Source organism: Dermacentor andersoni, chromosome 1 (genome assembly GCF_023375885.2).
Source record: "Dermacentor andersoni chromosome 1, qqDerAnde1_hic_scaffold, whole genome shotgun sequence".
Classification (NCBI taxonomy): domain Eukaryota; kingdom Metazoa; phylum Arthropoda; class Arachnida; order Ixodida; family Ixodidae; genus Dermacentor; species Dermacentor andersoni.
The window spans coordinates 62,385,194-62,409,888 of NC_092814.1; the positions used below are offsets into that span (position 1 = coordinate 62,385,194).

General features: G+C 46.4%; 1 protein-coding gene across 1 annotated transcript in view; it reads right to left on the reverse strand.

The window, feature by feature from the left end:
- The window catches only part of LOC126546194 (natterin-3-like), a 51,109-nt gene extending 33,720 nt beyond the window's left edge, over positions 1 to 17,389 (reverse strand). The window contains exon 1 of the mRNA XM_072285882.1: positions 17,316 to 17,389. Within this exon, the coding sequence (XP_072141983.1) occupies positions 17,316 to 17,343 (28 nt within the window). The 5' untranslated portion in view covers positions 17,344 to 17,389. The remainder of the gene's footprint in view (positions 1 to 17,315) is intronic.
- Between the last annotated feature and the right edge of the window lie 7,306 nt (positions 17,390 to 24,695).

Below are 24,695 nucleotides of genomic sequence, written 5' to 3' on the forward strand. Positions count from 1 at the left end.
ACTGTTATGGTAATAAGAACCGCGCCTCAACGTGATGACATGCAAGTAAAGGAGAAGAAGCTATAAAATGCCATTCCAAAGCGAAACCAGCACTTCCCCACGTGATGAAAATAATTTAGTTCGCAACATACTAAAAACAAGCTTGTCTGTCAGCTAGAAAACTACGTTATCTGCAAAAATGAGTACACTTTTGTGTACAATATGACTGATGATATCCGACGCACACATCGTTTCGTTTGGTCATATGATTTTGTCAGTTTCCTCAGTGAGTTGCTTCATTTGTTCAGATAAAGCGCTTGCTTCATGGGGTAACGACGTATACATACACAATTTGAACGACGCTCCTTCATATTCGAGTGAATGCTTTCACTCTGTCACTTTTCGCGGTCTAATAACCGTGTATTTACACACCTGCCACTCTGTCTAATACGTACGCGATCTCGATCACCCGTGAACACGTCGTTACACAGCACAGACTGTCATTAAAGGGATATGATCACCCGCACTGACGAGGCATTGTTCGAAGTTGGAATGTACAGCGTTGTCTCACGAAACAATGGCCTTATCAACGGGGATCGACTCGCCAGGAAAATTATGGAAGCGTTTAATATACCTGCCCGGAACGACTTGCGAGTCAGCAGACTATCGGTCCTATATTACATGAATGTGTCGCTGTACTGAAAAGCGTAGGGAAGAATGAACTACCGAATCATTGTTCTAGTTACAGGATGTAGGAGGTACGTTCGTTGATTGTGGCCTGAGCGGCTCTTTCAAGGAGGAAAACCTCCGCTTTGTTTTCATCAGCCGATAATCCATCCTCCGGATTACCTCGGGCGTGACACGAGTGCCCTCATCCCCTCGCGTGTCTGCTCACTCCTCCGCGATCTTTCTCGAGTAAAGGAAGTCTCTCTCCGAAGGCCTCGGGTCGGCCCCTACACCAGCCATCACTTGCGCTTAGGGTCAGCCACGTCAAGACAATGACCAGTGTCCGAAGTGCGCCGCTCGTGCGTCTGCAGCGGATGCCCGCCATCTACTTTGGACGTGCCCTGGCACAACGACAGCTCCCGGAAGTGTACTTGTAGAAGTCGCTTTTGCAGTCTATACATGAACCTGACCTGCACGCTTATATTTATTTTCATTCTGAAGTTATGCCGCGTGGCAACCCCAAGCAAATAAAAAAAAAAAATAAACTGAAAATGAAAAACTTTAGCCACCCTGCATGCATCTGCTTTCTCCACGTCGCGCCGAAATGCGCTGCAGTCTGTTCTACGCGGTGATGTTTCGGAGTTAGGGGTCACAGGACGCCTAGACGTTTCTCTGCCAGGTCGGTCACGGAAGGTCCTCGTTTCTTCGTGTTGATGGAGAGCAAGAAGTTCGATGAACTCGTCACGATGATAAATTTAACTGATCATTTGCTAACGTTTTCATGGCAGGCTAAGACAGATCTATAGCTGAAAATAAACTGCATTAGGTACAACAAATTGTACGGATCCCACGCAGTGTGGGAATCGATGCAAGCGAAGCTTTCTCTGCTGTTTGCGTTGATTGACGATAATTAACGGTGGTGCATACGGCGAAATTTTAACTTCATCAGCGTTCAGCGTAAAACGAGAGTGGCTTGTTGATGTTAAGCGTTATTTGCGTGCTCCATCTTTGTTTGTCTTCGTAATACACAGAACACACAAAATTTAAAAAATAATAATTTATGAGGTTTTACGTGCCAGAACCACTGTTTGATTATGAGGGACGTCGTAGTGGGGGACTCCGGAAACTTGGACCACCTGGGGTTCTTTAACGTGCGCCTAAATCTAAGTACACAGGTGTTTTCTCATTTTGCCCTCATCGAAATGCGGCCGCCGGGCCTCGATCCCGCGACCTCGTGCTTAGCAGTCCAACACCATAGCCGCTAAGCAACCGCGGCGGGGAGAGAACACACAGCGATACGTCTTTCTTTGAGGCGTTGTTGTGCGCCATTGTTCATAGCCTGCGATATGGTTGGCACTGTCATTGCCACCACGGCGCAAGGCATCGTGGCAGAAGAATTAAACTTTAATTAAATTATTGGATTTTACGTACGAAGCCCACAATCTGATTATGAGGCAGGTGGCAGTGGGGGACTCCGTTTCAATTTTCATCTCCTGGGATTCTTTAATGTGCCTCTAAATCAGAGTACGCAAGTGTTCTTACACTTAAACCTCGTCGAAATGCGACTGCCACGTTCGGCATCGAACCCGCGACCTCGAGCAACGCCATTGCCAGAAAATCGTACCGCGGCCCGTACAGAAAGTGTTGATTTGATGGGTGGCCGCTCCCATAGTGTCGTTAAACGCGGAGGTCCTTTTTTACGGCTTTGCGTCCGCACGCCCTACGTCAGTTGTCCGCTTGACAAATTTGCAGAGTATTTATTTTTCAGAAATAGTACAAACGTACCGGAGCGTACCTTGAATTCAAATTCATCCAGTTTGTCCGCATTTGCTGCGGTGTCTAGTAGTAGCGTTTCTTTGCCTTCTTACGTCGCCTTTTCCCTCTCCCGCACTCCTAACATGTATGCGAGCTGCGAGCGAAATGTGGCAAAGCTGTTACTCACTCGTCTCGTGACTGCGTCAGTTCTGCCCGCCTCCTTTGTTTACCTCCTCTCTACCATTTTATCTACATCCGCTCTGGACTGTTGCACGTTACAAAGGTAAGCGCTGCAGTTCTTGCAATGCATTTGCGGGTGGTCAATGATAATTGCAGCAGTCGGAAAAGTCGAAGGAAGAGGGAATGCAATCTCGCTGTAAAATGTTCTAATCAGAAAAAAAAAAAATGCTGGCTATCCCGTAATCGAGAGTAGATGTACGCATGAAATGGCTACCGGCAAAGCACATTGGTTGGAGATGATACTAGCCACAATCTTAAAATGGGTGTAGTGTATGTTCGCAACGCCACGCCCCACCACACCATACTGCACCACCCCGCACCACGCCATACCGTGCGCAAGTCCATATGGACGCAATAGTTTCCTGTCACAGACAAAACCTCATTGCAAATCTCGTCTTGACCAAACAGCCATCCGCGGCGCTCCGGATGCGCCGTAGAACCAACGGACCGCTAGCGCGGAAAAAAGCACAAGCAACCCTGGCTCAGCGCCAGATGACACTCTAGTGCATAGTGCCTTGTATCTGCCTTTCGAACGTCGCTATTGGAAATAACAAATAACACTTGAGCGTGCTATAAGTTACAGCTTGACTGATATTGTGAACAAGCATTTGGAAGAACTCGGCAGCAATATTTTTTGTCATGTGTTTCAGCAGTAACTAGCGTATGTAATGCTTTCCTGTACGAAGGGCTGGGTGCCAAAGGCCGCATTTTCTTAAGTTTTGACTAGTTGCCGAGATGATCTCGTTTTATTCTCGCAACGATGCTCTCGCTCCATTCTCGTTTTGAGTGCCTGCATAGCGGCTCAGGATTTTGGCTCAAAGTCTCTCGATGGTCGCCGACAGCGGGAGCTAAAAGCATTTCATGCTTAAAAAGGGAGAGCGAGGTCTCATTCGACTTATCGCGTTTTTTCATGTGGCTTCTTGGTTATAGCTATTATCCTTGCGACGCTGTGCGACTCGGATGGTAGAGCGTGGGTGCTAATGCACCAACGTACAACAAGTATAGGAAGGCCGCCAGTGTCTCGACTTTTCTTGACGTCGCCGGCAGACCATGTTTTTTTTTTCCGTTGAAGTAGGTGTGAATACATCAAGTTAGAAGGGGGAACATGCTCGCTCGATGTCAGGTACACGTTCGTTATCACTGTCTGTAGCGCTGCAGCTTACTGAGTTTGACCGTGACGTGTCCCGTCCAAGATACGGTGGTATATCAGGTTGTCTAATTGTATCACTCGCGTGTTCGTGGATGTAAGTGATTGTATGCGCAAGTGTGGGTTTTAAAGTGGGATCCTTGCCTCCGCGTCTCTCTATGCTGTCTTGTGCGATAGAAAACTCGCCGTTTGACTCTTGGGGAACCATGTCTAGCAACGATTTATTTTTTTATTAAATGTTTCGAGAGTTCATCATGCTTGCGACGGAGCTCTCGTAAGTTTGGCTGCTGATGGGATTATGTGCTGGGTGTTTCAGGAACACTGTCTTCATGCATTGATAATGAAAGAAAGCTGAGTCTTACAAACTGCATGCAATGGGCGTTTTTTAACACACTCGTCAAGTTTTTACGTGACACTTTTACAAGCAGCTAAAAATTCGCAAGGTTTGTTCTAGTTAAAAGCTAACAAGGCGCATTACAAGATTAGTTGCCGAGTACGATACTCCATTAATAGGCTCTTGAATTCATCCGTCTATGACTCACCACCCAAAGAAGAAAAAAAAAGCGACACGAATGATCGCTCGCGTTTGGGCCTGTGTCAGAAAGGGATGATCGGTACGAGAAAAAAAGAACAAGAAGCCCTCGCAAATGTATATCAAACCGTGCAACCCATGCATCAAAAACAGCAAAGCTGTATAATGAAGTTCTCACACACCCTTCGGAAGTCGTATAGAGGTCGCTTCTGCCCATTACCCGAAATCTACCCAAGATGTTTCAAACACTTCACCAAATCTGGTGCAAGTCTTTTCAAATGATTCTGTATTCGATCTTAGTACGTCTACATTCTCCGGTGTATACGACGCATGTCCTTGCATCCTGCGCCTGATCTAGCGACGCCGGCGTCGCTGCATTGACTCTGTTATCGCTGGCGTTCTTGAGCGGTGGTTTACCACGGACACCGGCGTCTGGCTGCTTATTCTCACCGACGACCTGGTCATGTAAGGTCGCTTCGAAGTAGGCTGCGTTCTCAGCTGTTCTCTGGCTGACGTTAGATAACGACCACGTCGCGACACGCTACCGCGCGAGAACTGTCGGAGAACTCCCCTTAACAGATTCGCTGTAAAATTTCCCGCCCGCTGCAAAACCTCCCGCTGTAAACTTACGGGAACATCCGGTATACAGTAGGTGTACCTCGATAATCTTTTTAGCCTGAGATTTTCGATTGAGTTATCAAATGCGTTCATTATTGTCAATAGGGCCTTAACTATAAAAGAAACAATGTTGTCATTTAATGAAATAGTGGGTGGACTCTATAAGGGTCTACCACCTTGAGTGACACCTTGAACTTCAAGAAAATTTCTACATCGCAACGAACGCCGCAGCGGTCGCAACATACTGTTTCTATTCGATTTGAGTTATTCAGAATAATGTTTGTTGTGCACATACTTTGCGCAGTTGTGGAAATGTTAAGATATTCAGTTTATGGCATCAGTCGTATTCGGAAAACTTAGACAACGCGTTCAGAAACGCCAAAATGAAGTTGTTGCATTTACGAGTTTATCTCTCATGTGGCGTCTTTAACGACCTTTGCGGAAAGCTTTTGAGATACTAGATAAAAGAAAGAAAAGAAACCCGCTACTCTACCTGTTTTAATCCTTCGTGTTCTGACCGCATTTTTTTTTTTTTTTCGTTCAGCAAGGTTGCGTTCCAATAAGTGTAATCATTAGTTTTTTTTATGTTTGTTCATAAAAAACTACAGTATGGTAGTTGTCGCAAGCAGCCTCGCAATAACGTATGCAACTAATAAGATACAAAAAAGGCAGTTGCTTGAAAAGTAAAGATTCAGTTTGGCTTTGTAAAAGTGATACACGAGTTTCCTTTCAGTCTTACTTTTTTTTTTTTTTTTGTGATTGAGTCTCGGCTGTTGCGCTTGCTTCTATTATCGGTGAACGTGAAGATCGACACCATTAGGGGAGGACGAGTGCGGGGTGAATATCAGCAGAGGCGAACAGACACATCAAGATAGAGAAAAGACGTTCAGCAGCGCCCACTGGAGCCTCTCACACCTTCGCTCTCCTGGTAGTCGTGCTTTGCCGAGACGCTTGGCAGCGGCCTCGTGGAGGCACCGCTGTAGCTTGGATGAAATCGTCCTCGTGCGGCGCCTGCATAATGTAGGGACGCTCCCTCGTCTCGCTTCGGGCTCTCAGGGACACGTGACCCGCAGGTCGTACGACGCTTTCGAAGCGAAGCCACCAGGCGCGTTCCGTAACGGGTGCATCGTGATGGCGGGAGGTGCGCAACCGCGGTGCATCCGTCCGATAGCGGGAGACGCTGCCGAATGCGCGCGCCTACTCTCCTCCTCGCGCACGCTGGTAGTGCTTTAAACGCGTAGCACTCCTAGCACCGTCTTTCTCGTTCCCTTCGGGCGTATCCTCGCTGAGGAAAAGAGAAAGGAACCTTCGTGTAAAAGGGTCTGATGGTGCACAAGAACTGCTTCCCTCTCCTCACGAGAAGCGTGCGTGCCGGTCCCCGGTTGCACGCCCTGAACTTCAGCGCGGAGGATCGCGTTGGGCGACGCGTGCCCTTACGGAAACCGTGTTGTCTTTGAGCTGACTCTTTTGCGAAAGAAGTGTGTAGAAGCTAACGTAACGCCGAAAGAAAGTGAAGGTGAAGTATGAAATGATTTCTCTTTTGGTATTGGTAGGGCTGAATAAACGACGTCAAAAAGGCGGCCGAATTCGAAAAGTGGTGCTGCATCGATGAGGTTCTAGCGAGCTCTGACTGGGACCTCAAAATGGTGAAGGGAATCTTTAGCTGTGAAGCTAAATTTCACCCTGAATGCTTTGCCTTGAGATTTCTTCTATTCGAATTGGTTGTCTTCAGTTTCTTTTTCCTTTTCTCTAAATCACAGTGCTCAGAAAATGTATACATACTATGCATATATATATATATATATATCTATATATATATATATATATATATATATATATATATATATATATATATATATATGTATATATATATATATATATATATATAATGCATTCCAACGTCATTGTCACATGCCGGTGACAATGTTATTTTGTGTGCATGTTTTCGTTCTCTATTAGTACACACGCTCTTCCTATTACTGTAATATTAGTTTTTTGTGAGTCCTTCATTCTTGCACATGGAGCTAGTTCAATAATATCTGTGCATCTTGAATGTTATTAATGCTTTTTCTTTATTGCCAAGTGGTTACAATTAGCGCACTGTGCATTTTACACAGTCGGTATTCTACTCAACTCAGAGACAGAATGTTCAAATAAATAAATAAACAAAAAATAAGAAGGACGCGCCATCATAAAAGGAAAACGGAACGAAACGTCGATCCGCGGACTGCGAATGCAATGCAGCGTCTCAGCTTGTAAAGTGGCTTCGTCCAACGTTGTCATATGCCGCACAAACGGCACAACGCAAGTTTAGAGGCATAATTTTAATCACTTAAACGCGCCTCAGTTATCACAATCTGTATGACTGTGGTTAAGGAAATATTTATGCGATCAGCGGCCATAAGAGTGAGGCGATCCATGGCCGATTTAGGGGAACTATAGTCGGCAGAGCTAGCGCGGTCCTGCATGGCGCCGCTGGGCTCCGAGCCACTTGGTTCTCGAAGAAACACCAGGCGAGCACCGTCGGAAACGATAGCCTGCGAGACAGAGGAATGACTCGTAACGCACTGGCGCTATTTCTTTCCGTTCCGAAAGCAGGGCACACGCGTCAAGGATATGTCATGTGAAATACGCTACGTCTACTAAAGCGCAGTCCTTTCGCCGAGCATAGTTTGCGCGCTAGCACGAAGACTTTTTTTTTACTTTTTTTTGTAAATTACTTTCTTCATTCTTTGACGGTCAGTTGGCAACGACACTTGCGACGCGCCTAAAAGCATGTCCGCGCACGCGAGCGCAAATGATAGGCGCTTGGCAAAGCTGGCTTCACAACAATTAATGGCTTTTTCAGGAGAAGCCTGCTTATGAAATTGCCCTTCTTCCTCGGGTGACTGCACAATGAGTGCGCCGGTAAATAATAATAATAATAATAATAATAATAATAATAATAATAATAATAATAATAATAATAATAATAATTTATTCAGTGCCTTTTGTTTCTGTACACGGATAAGGCCTGCCGAAGCCTCATAGGGCTTGTATGGCAGCGCCTGGCAGATAGCCGAAGCCATGCAAGGTGCTCACAAAGCTACTCTGATGCCTCGCAACGAAGGAAAGGGTGTGTACGATGCATGCTGAATGCTGATTATGACGGCAACGTTCAGTGGGATGGGCTAGAGGTGTGACAACCCGCCGAGGCAGCCCAGTGGCTATGGCATTGCTCTGCTTAACTTTTGAGGTCACGGGTCACGGCTTTTGAGATCCTGGCTACGGCGGCCGAGTCTTCAGGGCAGCGAAGTACAAAAAACGCTCGTGTACTTAGATTTAGTTGCACGTTAAAGAATCCCAGGTGGTCAAAAATTAATCTGGAGTGTGCTCCTAATTAATACTAATTTAAGTGTGCTTCGAGGCGGTGCCTAATTGTAATGGCTTGCGTGTTGCATATGCATGCATGCATGCATGCATACATCCCTCCACCCATCCATCCCTCCATCCATCCACCCACCCACCCGCCGACACTATGCGTGACCAAGGCGTGTTCGTTGTTGCTGTACCACAGGAGCGCCTCCTTTTTGTACCTGTGTGTCCTCTAATGGAACTATTTTGTGCGAGCACGGGGGCACGAATAGCGGGCATAGTTTGCTTTTGTGAAAGCAGCTTCTGAACTGTTAACCTGTCACCGACTATACGTGTATTACGTAAGAGTTTGACTGGCAGAATAGAATGACGGGCATGCCTACCCGGTAGCCTCTGTGTATGGACTCGGATTTGTCGCAATAGGCGGAGCACAAGATGATGGACCACCTTTCCTTGTGCCACGTTCGCCGTTGTGCGCGGCGCTCACCACGGAGGCGACCGTGCCTCCCACGTCTTCACTTCCAGGTACCGCTTAGTGCGATGTGTAGTTTTCGCTGCACAAAACATGGTGGCACGGAAGCTTGTCCGTCGTCAAGGCAAAAGCATTCTGTAGAACCTTCGTGTCAGACCTGCGTGAAACTCTAATTGCGTGCGCAGTTATAGCACATAACGAACTCTAGCGCTGTGCAGCTTGCTGAAGTATATCACCGGTTACTGGCCAGTTGCGTTCCGTCTATCGTTAACGCGCAGCGCATTTTAGAACGGCAAACGTTTCAAACGTGCCACAGCTATCAGCTGTCTTTTATCAGGTTTTCTCCATAGCTCAATGTTTCGTCTCCTCTTTCGTGGCAGCTTTCTTTATTCATCTATGCATTAATATACACAGAAAACGCGTATTTGTGAGATGTGCTCAGGGTTAACGCTTCTGTTACTTTTTTTTTTTTTCATTCAACACGTTTCTTTTTTTTTCGTTGGAACTGAGACCGACATGTACGGGAGCCTGGTTGTGTCCACTTTACCACGGCAGCACGCAGAAAGAAGAAACATTGTTTAGTGGCTGCTGGAGATGTTTGCCTGGCCACATGCCTGGCACGCGGCTCCACATCATAATGGTGAAATAACTCATACATAAAACGCACGTAGCAGTTGACATGGGCTCAAGGCAACTGTAAACATCGCATGGGTATACACAGTGCTGTCGAGTTTCCCACTTGTCAACTTCCACGAGAACGAAATGTCTTCCTTCGTGCTTACTTGTAAATAACTTACAAATAATGTGTCTTTGTGCGTACGGATATCAGAAGCATGACAGGTTTCTGGCGAACATTCACCGATAGGGTAGTCATTTTATTTTCGGCAGAGTCTTCAGGGATCAGTGGCTAATATAACTGTCCCAAATTTGAATCCCTTGTACGACCAAAAGAACGAAAAATTCTAGAAAATGAAGCAATCTGGCAAATTTGCGCAAACATTTCATACATCGTGGTTTCTTTGGCAAAAACTAGCCCGTCAATTCGAATAGCTATTGGCAAATAAATATTACGAACCGTGGTGCTCGGTTGCTGTGGACAAAGTCCCGGTTGTAGAGGCAGTGGAGATGGAATCAAACGAAATTTTAATAAATAAATGGGATGAACGTTTGTGTGCTGAAATTTCGGTGCATGCTAAGGCCTCATCTGGTCAAAGTTCATGTGGAGCCTCCCCAATATATGGCGTCCTTCAAAGCGCAAGTAGTAAACTTCCCGTTCCGTTGAACTCGGTAGGCTCGTTCAAGCCGTTAAAATGTAAGAGACAGATGTTATAAAGATCAGTCCTCTGGCGGATCAGGGGCACGGACATGTCTGGTAATAGGGTTTCAGTAAGTTCGAATGACGGGGCTTGCAGAGGGGGAAAAAAAGTGAAGCGCGTGTGCAATTTAACACTGAGAATAAACAAGACGGTGTGTCCTCATGCCCTGCAAGCTAACACAAAGAACTCAATTCGGACAACACACTTGTATGTCATTTTGTTTAGGAACGTATGTGCACCTTCCTGCCGCAGAAATATATGAACTAAACATGCGCATCCCTTCAACATCATATCATGGAGCCTTAATATAGTAGTATATTTTATTGCATTACTTTCGGTTTGCGTTCTAAAGTATAATCTCTATTAAAGTGCTGGCCTAAATTGAGCCCCAATGCAGCTCCTAGAAATGGTCGTGGCAAAGTAGGTCATTAGACGGGAAAGTGAAAGTGAGACTAAAGGCCCACGCAGGCTGCAACGCACTAACGCTGAATGTGGCAGCTGCCTAAATCTGGATACCAGCCACGATACGTACTTCACTGATGGCGGAATGCAATCACGACCGTGGGCTTGGGGAATTTCGATGCAAGCTGAGAAAACCCGGGCGGACGAAATTAATTCGAAGCCCTCCACTATGCACGGCGTCACTCATAACACGTGTGCGGTTTTAGGGCTTAACACACAAAGCTATCGTGAGGCTCCAGCTGTTCCCTGAGACTCGCTGATAGCACTCTTCGGAAATTTTATTTATTTATTTATTTATTTATTTATTTATTTATTTATTTATTCTTATGAGACCTTAAGCAAGAATGGGTAAATACATATTGACATACATACGGTAACAGGCGTGTAACAAGTACATATACACAACAACGAAATACACAAATACAACTACTTAAAAACGCTCAAGTTCTTAAGTTCGCATGTTCACGTTATTGAATCGTCATAATGTTTACAGCCTGCGCGTTGGCAGCTCTTTTGGCAGGAATAACGGCTTTTCCCATATTAAACATTTTCGGGATTTTATATATCTCCCAGAGCAATAGGTTTAGTCTTCTCATAGAGCTAATGCGTTCCATCTGGAAGTACCAGACCCCTTGAAAATGAATTTAACTAAGGGATAATCCCCCTCAGGGGCGTCTGCATAAGCAGGCGTTTGTTGTGTTGCGATACCATGGATCCGACCACAAGAGGGTTGAACCCTCCCACGCTTAGCCGTGCGTGGCGTAGCCGTGTCCGGGGAATAGGGGATCCTGAGTGTCCAGACTTCTAAGGCCCCTTGGCGGAGGCGACACATCTCTTGGGCCTCCGCTTCACGTAGACGGCACTCCCGGACTGACCCTCCCAGGGGAAACCCACAGTAACCTGTTCCTGTCCTCTTCCTCTACGCTTTTTTTTTTACTTTCTCCTTTCATACTTGTCCTGTCTTCTTTTGTCTTCGTATTCTAATTCTTTTTGGTGGCAAGGGTTAACCTTGTGTGGCTAACATGTCTTGGTTATGTCGTATTTGTTTATCGCAACGTTGTACAGCTGGCGTTGCAGGAACTCCTGTCACATCCCCATGTTGGACTCAGTGGTGGCCGGCTGGCATCACTGCCGAAATTGATTAAAAAATTTATGGCATCAACTTCTTTCCCCAAGGTACCTGATAGTCCTCTTTCTAAAAGCGGAACTTTAAATCCTTTTGTCCAACGCGAAGAAAACTTTTCGCGATACCATGCCATACATACTGAGAACCCTGAAAAGACTGTCAGAACCATTTCACTATTCATTCTTGCTGAATGCCTCACCACCAATACACTGGGTATTGGCTACGAAGTGACAAATATGACTAGCGACGACTTCCTGCTTGAGGTATGCGACAAGCTGCAGCATGGAAAGATTTCAAATCTAGTGGCATTTGGTGATGCTCAAATCATTGTGACACCCCACCGATTACTGAATACATGCCAAGGGGTGGTATCAGACAACGACTTTTTGAAACTGAGTGAAGAAGAGCTCGCAGAGAGCTTGAAGGACAGGAACGTCATGCAGGTACACAGAAACAAATAAATAAACGGGAGAACAAAGAAATTCCAACAAAACATCTGATACGTATTTTTGGTACAAGTGAACTGTCCCAGATAGTCGATGCTGGGTATGTAAAGATACGAGTAAGGCCGTACATCACGAACCCACGCAGATGCTTCAAATGTCAACGGTATGGCCACGATCCAAAACGCTGCCGAGCCCGACAAACCTGTGCTAAGTGGGGTGACCACGATCATCTCTCCGATAACTGTAACGTTGCACTCCATTGCGTGAACTGCGATGACGAACACGGTGCATATTCCCGCTCTTATCCCACATGGAAAAAGGAAAAGAGGATCGTCACTATAAAGGAGAACATTTCCTTCCGAGAAGCGCGCAAGCGCGTTTCATTTCTTTATACCGCAGGGTATGCTGGTGCAGCGCGTAAGGGAGCAACGCCGCAGCAGACTCCAGCATCGGCTCGGCCCACAAATAGTACGGCCGTGGCTGTGCCACCAGCCCCCTTGGCGACAGCAGCCGGCGCTGATTCGCCGTCTCTCAAGGAGGACCCATCGGCCTTTGGGTTGATGGCCTCAGGCCCTGCTTTTAGAGGCAGGACCTACCCGAAAATACCCCGCCCTTGTGATCGGAAGTCCAGCGGCTCCCAGGAGTCGATGGACACAACCCCAGCGCCTCGGGAGCGGCGCGATTCTCGCGACCGCTCCAAGAAAGACAGACCCCGGATTACGGGGCCTGGAAAGGCTCCGTAAGCCAACTTGACTCCTCTTGACATACAGCGCAAAAATACTAACAATATCGATACACAAATATTACACTATAACGTGAGAGGTCTTATCCACAACTTCAATGACATTAAAGAACTTCTACACAAATACAATTCAAAAGTACTGTGTGTTCAGGAGACACACCTAAAAACAACACAAATAAAATTCCTCAAAGACCTCGACGACGCACTCGCCTCGTCGGGCGGCGTTGAAATAACAATGGACAAAGGTGTTGCTTGTCAGCAGCTACTTCTCCAATCTCCCCCTGAGGCAGTTGCAGTCCGACTGGTGCTCTTTCAGGAGTTACTCACCATAAGTTCTCTATAGAGCCCTCCGAATCATCAACTTTTCAGAACAGACTTTCTGAGCTTCATCGCTGAACTTCCTGAACCTTATATTGTTGGAGATCTAAATGCACATGGTACTCTGTGGGGCGACTCTTGTTGGGAGGCGAGAGGGCGCTTAATTGAAGACTTCCTCTTCTCCACAGGTGCGTGCTTGGTAATTACAGGAAAGAGTCCACATTCTACAGCGTGGCAAACAGAAGATATTTATTTATAGATTTAAATACCGCATCAAATACACTGATGCCATATCTGGAGTGGAACGTCCTCAATAAGTTTTACCGAACTGACCACTTCCCGATTGTTTTAACATTAACAAAAGGGGATGAAACCTCTCCCCATGTTTCCCAGGGAAAAGTTGACTCTGCCGACTGGAATCGATACAGAGAGCTCACGCACCTAACCTGGGATGACATCCATACACTTCATATCGACGATGCAGTGGCACAATCCACAGCATTTATTGTGAACGTAGCGCCCTTATGCATCCCAGAAACACAAGGATCGCATTCCAAACAACGTGTTTTCTGGTGGAACGATGATTGTATGGAAGCGCGAAGAACGCAACATAAGGCTTGGGTTCACCTTCGTTACTCTTCAACTGCAGGAAACCTAGCAAACTTTAAGGAAACAAATACTGAGGGTGGAATAACGCGGTGACGTGCGGAAAGAGAAAGCTGGAAAAAATACATTTCAGGCATAAAATCTTACACAGACGAAATAAAGGCCTGGTACAGAGTTAACAAATTAAACAGCCGACGAACCCATCCTCTACCACTAGTAAACACCCAGGGAAATACTCTTAAAGACCAGGCTGATTTTCTAGGTGCCCACTTCGAGTATATTTCCAGTTCGGCACATTAAACATATGCACATCTACGATACCAGCGGCAAACAGAACTCTTGCCCCAGGATTGGAAAATAAAAAAAAAATTAATCAAACGACTGCCCATTTAACCTGGAGGAATTTCAGGCCTGACTGATTTGTAACAAGTCGGCGCCAGGAAGCGACAGAATAGCTTACGACATGATCAAATACTTGCACTCTCAAACCCACAAAGCGCACAAAACACAATCCCGGCTGCCTAGAAAGAGGGAACAATAATTCCTATTCTCAAAAGAGGGCAAGGACCCGACTTCGACCACCAGATATAGGTATGTAGCTCTAATAAGTTGCATATGCAAGCTATTTGAGAAAACGACTAACCGGCGCCTTATCCGTTTTCTTGAAAGCAGCAAAACCCTAGATCCCTTACAGGGCGGTTTCACGGAAGGATATATCCACAACAGATCATCTTGTCCGCATCGAGACAAATATCCGTGATGCGTTTGTGCATATGCCGTTTTTCTGACAGGTATTCTTTTGTATATTGTAGGATTTGGAGCGGTCGTAGTCGTAGCGAGGACCTTGGGACGACAGGACTAGGCGAGCAGGCTTTAATTGCAGGATTTACATTTAAAACAGGACATACATTGGCAGCCTAGCGCGACTCCCATATGGAGCCCGCAAAACTAACATACAGCAAACAGTTTACGAGCACACAGCTCACTAGTTCATTTCTAGCATGACAAGGAGCACTCAGCTCCCGACAACGAGCACGACACGAGCACACGCTAGCAGCCGGCAAACGCTGCTTATAAGCTCTCCGCTTGACGTCATAGTTCGACGTCATCGTTCGGCGGGGACGGAGCAGGAATGGTCGGGAAGGTTCGTCCAATCATTGTAAACTTGCCGCCGCCCCGCAGTACGGCTCACACACACAAAGGCACACACGTTCGAGCCCATACACACAAAGGCTCCGGAGTCGACGACCGAGGGCTTCGTAGAACTGTGCTCCGTCTCGGGGGGCGCGGCGGAGTACCACATTCCTGAGCTGACCGCGCGCCACGTGGCTGCCGGTCATCCGCAGTTCTCGGTACCGCCCAGCTTTCAGTGCCGACGTCAGAGGGCTTCGTAAAACTGCTTTGTCCCGGATGGCTCCGCCAAGTACCAATTTCCTGAGCTGATCGCGCGCCACGTGGCTGCCTGCTCTTCGCAGTTCTCCGAAGGGCGCCCCGTCTGGTGGGCTTGGAACACGTGCAGCGGGCTGAAAGCTGGCACGTTGCCACCCCGTACGGCCATTCTTAACAATATAGAGAAAGCATGTGACACGTACCACTTGGCGTTTTGGAATACTTCGTGATCTGGCTGGAATGGGCGTCCGAGGCAACTTGTTAAGCGTGATTCAAAGTTATCTCTCGAACCACACACACATTCTGTGTTCGAGTTGGTAACGTCGTATCTCATCCATTTACACAGGAGACTGGTGTACCGCAAGGTGTTGTGCTGAGCTGTACTCTATTTGTTGTAAAAATTAACTCTCTCCATACTGTCATACCACGCACAATGTTTTATTCTGTGTATGTGGTTGATGTGCAAATCGGTTACAAGTCTTGTAATCTTGCTGTCTGCGAGCGACAGGTACAGCTTAGCCTAAACAAACTGTCTAAGTGGGCGGGGAAAATTGATTTAGACTAAACCCTCAGAAAATCACGCGCGTCCTCTTCTAGAACAAAAGAGGTATACTGCCGGACTCCGTGATAGATATCAAGGGAGAACGACTATCTGTGAGCCGTGAACATAAAATTTTGGGTATTATGCTATAGACTGCAAGCTAACTTTTCTCCCGCACCTGAAGTACCTGAAAACGAAGTGCCTGAGGGCTGTGAATTTTCTGAAGCTCTTGTCACGAATATCAAGGGGAAACGACAGGAGATGCCTTCTTATCTTATACAAAAGCCTTTACGGCTACTACTTGGTTACGGAGCCATAGTTTATAACTCTGCAACACCTAGTGCCTTAAAATACCAAGTTCACTATCGGGGTATCCGGCTTGCTAGAGGTGCCTTCAGGACTGGCCCTGTAGAAAGGACAGTCTTTTTTAATGTCTGGTGCACTAAATCCGCATACAAGTATTTTTGCAGCGGAAGCGTACACAATCCTCTCACCAATTAAACACATAAAGCTAATGAATGTTACAAAAGCAGTTGTGTTCGCAGACTAATTGAGCGTCGTTAGAACTCTAATGAATCTACGAAAACACAAGAATTTAGTTTTTTGCGAACTGTACAGCTTGTTATGCTCAGCTTCCATGGGCAACCAAGTCATCACAGTATGCTGGGTACCTGGCCATGGGGGCATTAAAGGCAATGTAGCTGCAGCCAAAAGTGCTGCATGAGTAGGTTTTGAATATGCAGACATAAACATAGCTGTCCATCCCACAGACCTAAAACCTTTCCTGCGCCATGAGTTGCGGAAATATTGGCAAAACCAGTGAGATACCGAGGGAGGAAAGAGAAAAGCATAAGGCAGGGAGGTTAACCAGAATAACGTCCAGTTGGCTACCATACACCGGGGGAATGGGAAAGGGAAAAACAAAGTTCACAGGGAGAGAGAGGAGGGAAGGAAAGAAGGAAATTGCGGTGATTTCGCTGATGCGTGTGGTCTTACAGAAATGGCATTAATAGTCACAGATGGTCGCACAAGCCCGTCGTCCTTAAGAAGCACAAAAGCGCCTTCACCGCTTTATCGGCCGACGGGCGATGTGGGCGGTGTTCCAGCAGCACCTGCACAGAAAGCGACCGATTGTCCAGTTTTTGGAAAGCTTTGGCAAGTTCTCGTCTCTCTGGGGCCTATCGTGGACAGTGGCACAGCAGGTGGTCGATGTTTTCTTCGGTGCCGCAGACCTCGCATGCTGCGCTGTCAGTCACTCCAATTAATGTAGAGTATGCCTTTGTGAAGGCAACTCCTAACCAAAGGCGACAGAGAAGCGTAGCTTCACGTCGAGGAAGTCCGAGTAGAGGTCGGAGTCGCAGGGAGAGGTTTAGTCGATGCAGTCGTGTAAGTCGTAAGTTTGGCGAATGCCACTCGGTCAGTGAGAGACTGCGTGCCAGGTGTCGAAGCTACCTTGCGGTGTCTGTCCTCGAAAGCGGAAGTGTCAAATAAGCTACATGTGATCAAACCAGGAATAGGGAAATGGTTATCCGAAAAAAGAACAACACACAAGGAAGTGCTCTTTTGCAGCTTAAGGATAGGATATGCCTATGGAACACACTCTTACCGCTTTCCTGGAAGGAATCCTCCCACATGTGATCGGTGTGGCGACATTCTTACAGTCCTCCATGTTCTTGTCCAGTGCCCTGAAATAGAAGCCCAGAGTAAAAAGTACTTTTATCCCGCATACAGTGAGCACATCCCTCTTCACCTAGCATTTTTTCTGAGCCATGAGCTACTTTTCGATTTTAAAACAGTCTTAAAGTTTTTAGCATACCTTACAAATGATCTGGCAAGATTATCTGTAGCGCAGCCTCGCCTTGCAGGCTAATGCTACACTGCAAACAGTTTTTACAGCACGTGCAAAGGACCCTCTTGAGGACCTAGTGATATCTTATACATATTATTATATCATCTCTTCGTAACGAAACTTTTGTGCTGACAGCTCACATAGTCACTGTCATTATAATAATACTCATATTTTACACAGTTTACAGTGACTCCTATTTAGGCCTACTTACCGCCACGTTACATCTCCCATTTGCAACTCATTGTCCACTCCATTCACAAAGCATTGATAACCCATCACCATATGTTATGGCGCTCTTTGGCCATATCTAGCCCTAGCGCCAATAAAAACCACTTATTATTAAGTAAGGAACAATTAGTTCGATCGTTAATTTTAATGAACATCAGTCCGCCATGAGTCCAGTTTTTTGTTTGATTTACGCCTTGTAATTTGATTTTTTCCCTGTATTTTACATATACCTGTCCCCGCTACAAAAATGATTCTGAACACTGCTGTCGAAACAGGAAGAGGAAGGAAGGAAAGCAGACATCTGTCACCGACGTCATAGTTTTATGATATTATCGTGTCCAAGTTGTGACCCGTAACCTCAGATTTTGAAGCGACCACCAAACCGTGTACCGCTTTTGCAGATGCAGTGCCTCCGTCCCAGCGACGCTATGGTTTGTCCTCAACTGAACTTTTCCCGTTGGCGTCATAGTTTCCAGTTTCGCACAAGAAAGACATTTTTAAGGGCCCGCATGAACACGCCAGGTCGTCACTTAAAATTGCGATCATGTGCCGCCAAACATACTTGGTGCCGAATTTACAATGCTTTTCGTTCGCATGTCCCTTTTGCCATTGGCCGAACGTCTCCGCTTGATGGGGGCGAAATGCGAAAACACCCGTGTGCTTAGATTTAGGTGCACGTTAAAGAACCCCAGGTGGTTGAAATTTCCGGAGTCCTCCACTACGGCGTGTCTCATAATCAGAAAGTGGTTTTGGCACGTAAAACCCCATAATTTAATTTTTTTTAACGTCTCCGCTAATAATATGCCGAACATGCAGGATTGGCTAGAAGTTGCCCTTTTACGAACTAGTAAGAGCTTTTTGTGAATGCCCCCCTAATTTTCGGTGATCTTCATCCGTAGAAAAAACAGAGTGCTAATAGAGACACTGTCGTGCCACGACATAAATAAATTTGACGTTTGAAACACTCCGAACACCTGGTTTTCCTTCACAATAAACAAACAAAAAGATGAGGCGAAACTAGAATACGTCGTACAAAGCACGTAAACTCACTGCACAGTAATCTTTATTGATGCTGGCCTCATTACCTCCTCCTTCACCACGTCGTCTACACCCACCCCCTTTCCCATGTTGCTTTGAGGACCAGGGGCCGAATTAGTGTTTCGTTCGTAAGTGCTCTTTGCTATATAGGCCGGTCGTCTTGGCTAATAATATGTCCAGCGTCAAAATTGGCTGAAATCGTCCACTGAACTTGGAATTCCAGCCAATTCTGACGCTGGACATATTATTAGCCAAGGCGGCCGGCCTATATAACAGAGAGCACTTACGAACGAAAAGCTTCATGATTTCGTCCGCTGGTCACTTTACAGGTTGGACTCCTCGCACTTGCTTTCTTCGTCCGCCGCACTTGGAAACCTACTGCGACTGAACGTAACAGAGGAACAAGAAAACCAAGAGCGGGAGACGAAAATAATCCCACTCGTCGACAGCGTGCCAAGTCCCGACGTTCGGCAAGTTCGGGACAGTAATAGTCTGGGCTGTGTTGCAAACGACGCGCGCTGCGACCAAGAGTCGCGCGTTAGCTTGTTATACAGGGACCGCAGACTGTAACTGGCGGCGACCTTTGGCGGGCACCTCGCCGACCTTGCGGGCGTGCTATCAGCCGGGCGAAAAAAGTTATCTCTCGCTCCGGAAGGAACGTCGTTCCTCCGGTTAAAAGAGAGGAGACACACAAAAAAAAAAAAGAGTGATAATGGGGGCGCCAAGGTCTGCGCGTTACCGCATATACGTGGTTTTCCCGTTTATCGCGTCATTTCGGGCCAACTCTGCGGCAGGCGTACAGTCATTTTCAGCCCAGATGGAGTGAAGAAAGAAAGTATGCAGACTTGCACTGCCCTCGCGACCGCTGCTCCTGCCTCGTGCGCGAGCACGTTCGTAGCTGCATGCTCGCCCTCTTGCGGCAGATGTCACCAGGAGCATGCGATCGAAGAAGGGGGGGGGGGGGGGGGAGGAGATATTACGGCGCTCTAAGCGACCCTTGATTACCATGACATTAAAAAAAAAATTTTTTTCGAGCGCGGCAAGTCAGCACTAGAGCAGGGGACAACTTGAGACATTAAGTTATAAGGCCACCTAAAACGATGTGCTTATGAAGCCCCGCGAGAATATGCTGCCCGACACTTTACCTTGAATACCTCAGGTGAGAAACACGAGTGCTAGCTTTACAGTTTTGATTGGAAAATTAGCTCGCTGCTTTAGAACTGGTACAGTTTAACCATGCTAAGTAGAAGAAAAAAATATCGCCCGAGCAAGCAGGCGAATGTACGGTGGTGTCACAAAGAAAGGCATCATATAGTAAACTTACATAAGAATATATATATATATATATATATATATATATATATATATATATATATATATATATATATATATATATATATATATATATATATATATATATAACAATTTACTCGTTTTAGACCAGCTGTTTGGAGGGAACAACATAGGGTAGTGAGCAAAGAGAGGCACATAGTGGTAGAAAAGCTACCTAAGATGAAGGAAGTGCAATACAAAGCGTCATTTGCGCTCTCTATCCTCCTTGCTAATGTTGCACTAAGCTGCCTGCCGAAGTAAAGTTTAACGAGCGGGTGATTAGGTGTAAATTTCAACCCTGTTCTCTGTTCTTCTTTATTGATATGTAATTAAAGGAGCGGTTGGCGCCTTTATTGGCGCCGGCAACTCCTCTTCGCATGGCAAGCAACACTAAATGTACAGATAGACTTGAAAGCACTGAAAAAAGTCAAATGTCACGAAAATTTGCGTAGTCACGCGCACGAGTAAAGTATGGCACAGAAGAAAGTAAAAGGACGGCACTAAGAGACATTCACAGTCCTGTAAGCAAGTGAGAGTGTACAAAAGAGCAGGAAGACTTTCCCGGACGTAAATTGACGGTTTCACAGACCAGGCGGCTCTTTAAAACTACCGTAATCTTAGGCCCGTGCTCTATACGCCAAACGTACGGCCGCTTCCCTAGTTCTGGCTCTTAAACACCTTTCATGCTTCGCATGACTGGCGCCTCCAACCTGACACACTACGGGAGGCAGACCAAGTAGAGGCGGTGGGAGCAAAACAAGTAGACAGAAATTGAAAAACGAAGAATAAAGGTTACAAATAACGGCAACATGCAACAGGTTTGTGAAGTGCGTGAATACGAGAAAAAGGGCGGGAATTGTTTTACTGTTTTCGCAACTCTTAGTTTCTCAATTGAGATTAATGCATTTTTGTGTGTATGGGGAATTAGAGTTAGCTGACAACTATCACATAATTTGTTGTTGTTGTTGTTGTTGTTGTTTTTCGATTGTCTTTGTATATAAGTGAATGCACACGCAATTGTATTCTGTCGAAGATATTTCTTTTCTTTCTCTCTCTCTCCCTCTCTCTCTCTCCATGCATCTTACTTTCTGCGACGGATGGTAATATCTGCGGCGCAGCAAGGTTCGCGTTGTAGCACGAATGTAGCTCTTTAGCCCGCCTGTCACCGCGAAACGGAAAGAACAGCCACAGCGAGCGTGGGATTTATGCTCGGTATGGTCACCGCGACCATCGCCGCTCGCGAGGCTCTCCCGGTTGCCGTAAGAAGGCATTTCGGTGACTCATGGTCATGGCCGTTATCTGTCATCTCAAGCACCGAAAAAAACAACTGTGTATATGGGTCAGACAAAGAGTTGATAACGGCTGCCGTACCTCGGCATCCTCCTTACGACATGCTGTAGCGATCATTGCTTTCCCTTAAGGCACAGCGTAACGACGCAGTTCAGTGGTAGCGCATACTTCGAGTTCAGCGTTCAGGCTGGGCTCAAAGCAGGCATTATCCTTTTTTGTTTTGCCGACGGTGCCCTAAAAGCGACGATTTCACATTTCTAGCACAGAACACTAGCAACGCTCCTGAACAGGATGGTGTTTCTCTGTGCCCTGCTAGCCAAGAAAAACACGTTCCGTTCATTTGCAGCACTTGCACTCCACTACACGACGTGACATGAAATCGCGGTTCGTGAACCAGCTGAATTAACACACGTGGTATTTATTTATTTATTTATTTATTTATTTATTTATTTATTTATTTATTTATTTTACAGCCGCTACAGCGCGCAGTCGAGATTTGCTCAAGACCTTGTCGTGCTCCTGAAGAAATGTCTAGCAGGAGTGTGCATAAGGAAGAGGAGGCGTCGGAAGATGAAGGCGGCTTTAAGAATCTCACTCGATGGTGGACACTCCAACCGCCGTGTCAGACAAAGAGAGTGGAGAAATAGAGGAAGAGAAAACGATAGAGGGGGGAAAGATCAATGAACAGCACTTGGCTAGTTCGATGACCTGGTAATTAAGCACAGGCTGGAGAAGTGATTGTTCATTCAGCACCATCTTTCAGTGTAGGTCTAGGGTCCAAGTAGCCTCAGACTCTAGTGGAGAGATCAGCGTCCTCCGAGAAGTCTAGGGGAGCCTGTAATGCAATGCTGTGCCTATGGGGACGAAGCGAAGAAGAGGTGCCGGATGCTCATCGGAAGGCAGAGAGCATGCGGTTACTTTCGGAACTGTAATATGGGTCTTCTAGGACATTGTGGACCAGGGACCCATCCACCAGGCAGGGGAGGCACTTGGGGCAGTTCGTTCGTTCTGCGGTGCCAGAAGTGTTTTTTTTTTTTCGGTAACCACCCATCAGATCCTCAGCTTGAAGAGGGAAGCGGTCTTTGTGCGAGTAGGTTCTGTCCGACAGTGGTTGTGGGCAAATGCCACGGACGTTCCGGCTTCCGCATGGTGTCGGAAAGGACCGGCCTTGTCGAATGATGGTGTTATCGACGTGTATCGAAATATGTGTAACACCATATTAGGTTTGAGCTGCAAGTGAGCGAGTGATTCATTTCAATCAAATTTGAAATGTTTGCACCTATCTTGTCGCCGCCTCCTTCACAAACAATGAATTGTTATTGATCAAAGGATGAGAACACGAGGTGATAAGAAAAAAAAGGTCGCAGTTTCGCCCGAAAGGCAAAGCATCAATTGCGATAGCAAATTAGTGAATAGCTATAGGATAGTAGTTTTATTGGCCGTATAAGCTTGTAAACATAGGCATACTGCACCCGCGGACAACTTTCTGTGGCTGTGAAGGGAAAGCTACGGGGGCGGAGCTTCTGCACGTGTATTACCGCGCCAAGTGTTCCGGCAGCGTGTGACAGAGCTTTTAATTGCTCGGAACAGACGCTGAATCGACGCAGCTTTCGCGTGCGACGGTTTCGCGTTTCCCCAGACGCGGAAGGGAAAAGCCGCAAAATAAAGTAAACCTTCACACTCAGTGGCGTATTCTGCCTTATTTAACTGTTGCTAATAATACTGCGCATCGCCGAAGAGATTATAGCATCGAAAAATGCTGCCGCGGCTTTTGTCCTGCGATGGACAACAAATAACGGGAACGCTTAATTTGGTGCTCGCGAACAGCTCTCGCAGCCCAGCGCCTAGTGTAAGGGGCAGTCTTCACCGCACAATCGTGGTCACTCTTGCGAAGCTCGCTTCCAGGCGCCTATAAATAGCGCTGTGCGCACAAGCGCTTTTATTTCCTTTGCTTCGGATAAAAAAAAAGAAAACTTATTCAAACATCCGCGCTTGGCAATAAGTGATGTTAGGGCCGCTTAACTTCTAGCTTAAATATGAAACAAATGAACTTAACAACAACAAAGGCGCAAGAAATTTTACCTGAAATCTCGTTAAAGGCATTGGCAAATAGCACCACTAACGCATGGGTATTGTGTTACGCTACAAATCCCACAACAAAAGACCGCGGTGTCCGCTCGTTAGAGCTTCCGGCACCTCTACAGTTCAGAAGCTTTGCTTTGAAGGGGAAGCGGCGAGGAAACAACTCGGCCACTGATAAATGGTAAAAACAATGGTGGACCAACGCAACGGCAAACGGCTCTGCTCTTAACCCTGCTCCGGCGCTTGCTGACAGCACTCTGTGCACCACCAGTGCTTAAGTATGTGAAGCAACGTAAGTAACACGGAGAGCATCAGAAAGAACAACCTAGGAACGCCTAATTTATACTTTACGCTACGTTTACTATGATTTATTACAAAATATTACTGCTTTTTTAACAGCTCTAGTGCGGCAGTTGGGTCTCTTCCGTGCCGATGAGCACGCAAGTCATATATGCGTTACGACAAGAGGAAGCCCAACTGGAATGTCCGGTGTAAAGGCGACAAAAACGGGCTGATGGTGAGCTAAAACTCTCTCTTCTGCACCCGTCGATCAAGTATGCTCGAAAAGTGACTGTTTCTTTTCACCAATGTGTGACCATGCAATGGTTTCATCAACGCTGCCTGTCTAGACACAAGCACGGTTTTGAGTAGCGCTAACTTCACGAAACACAAGAACGAAGTAGGTAGACACACACCAAGCGCTACAACTTTCAACTCAAGTTTATTGGAGGAAAACAATAAGCTTTAGTACACACACACAAAAAGAAACGGAACCAGTCAGAAAGCGAACAGCGATATTCCGCGGCATGTGCATGAAATCCATCTCGTTTTTCAACAATGATACCGATGTCTGGCTTACACACGTCACCATGGCGAACATGGCGATTCTTTTCAAAATGTGTTTGGCATCCGCACGTGATGCCATGCTGAACCATATGTGAAAGAGCCGGGCATCTTAAATGTACAAGGCGGGGATCTTAAAGAACAGCTGTGTTCCTGCAATCGCACGTTAAGATAACGGCCAGTTTGGCGACATAACACCTGCCACATGTCATCGGTATTCTGTATACAAAGCCGCGTTTGCACTTAACGAACTTCTTGACGTGTTTTATCTGGCATCCCTTCCTCGATGACTGCGTCTGAGCATGTGTTTTTTTTTTTTTCCAC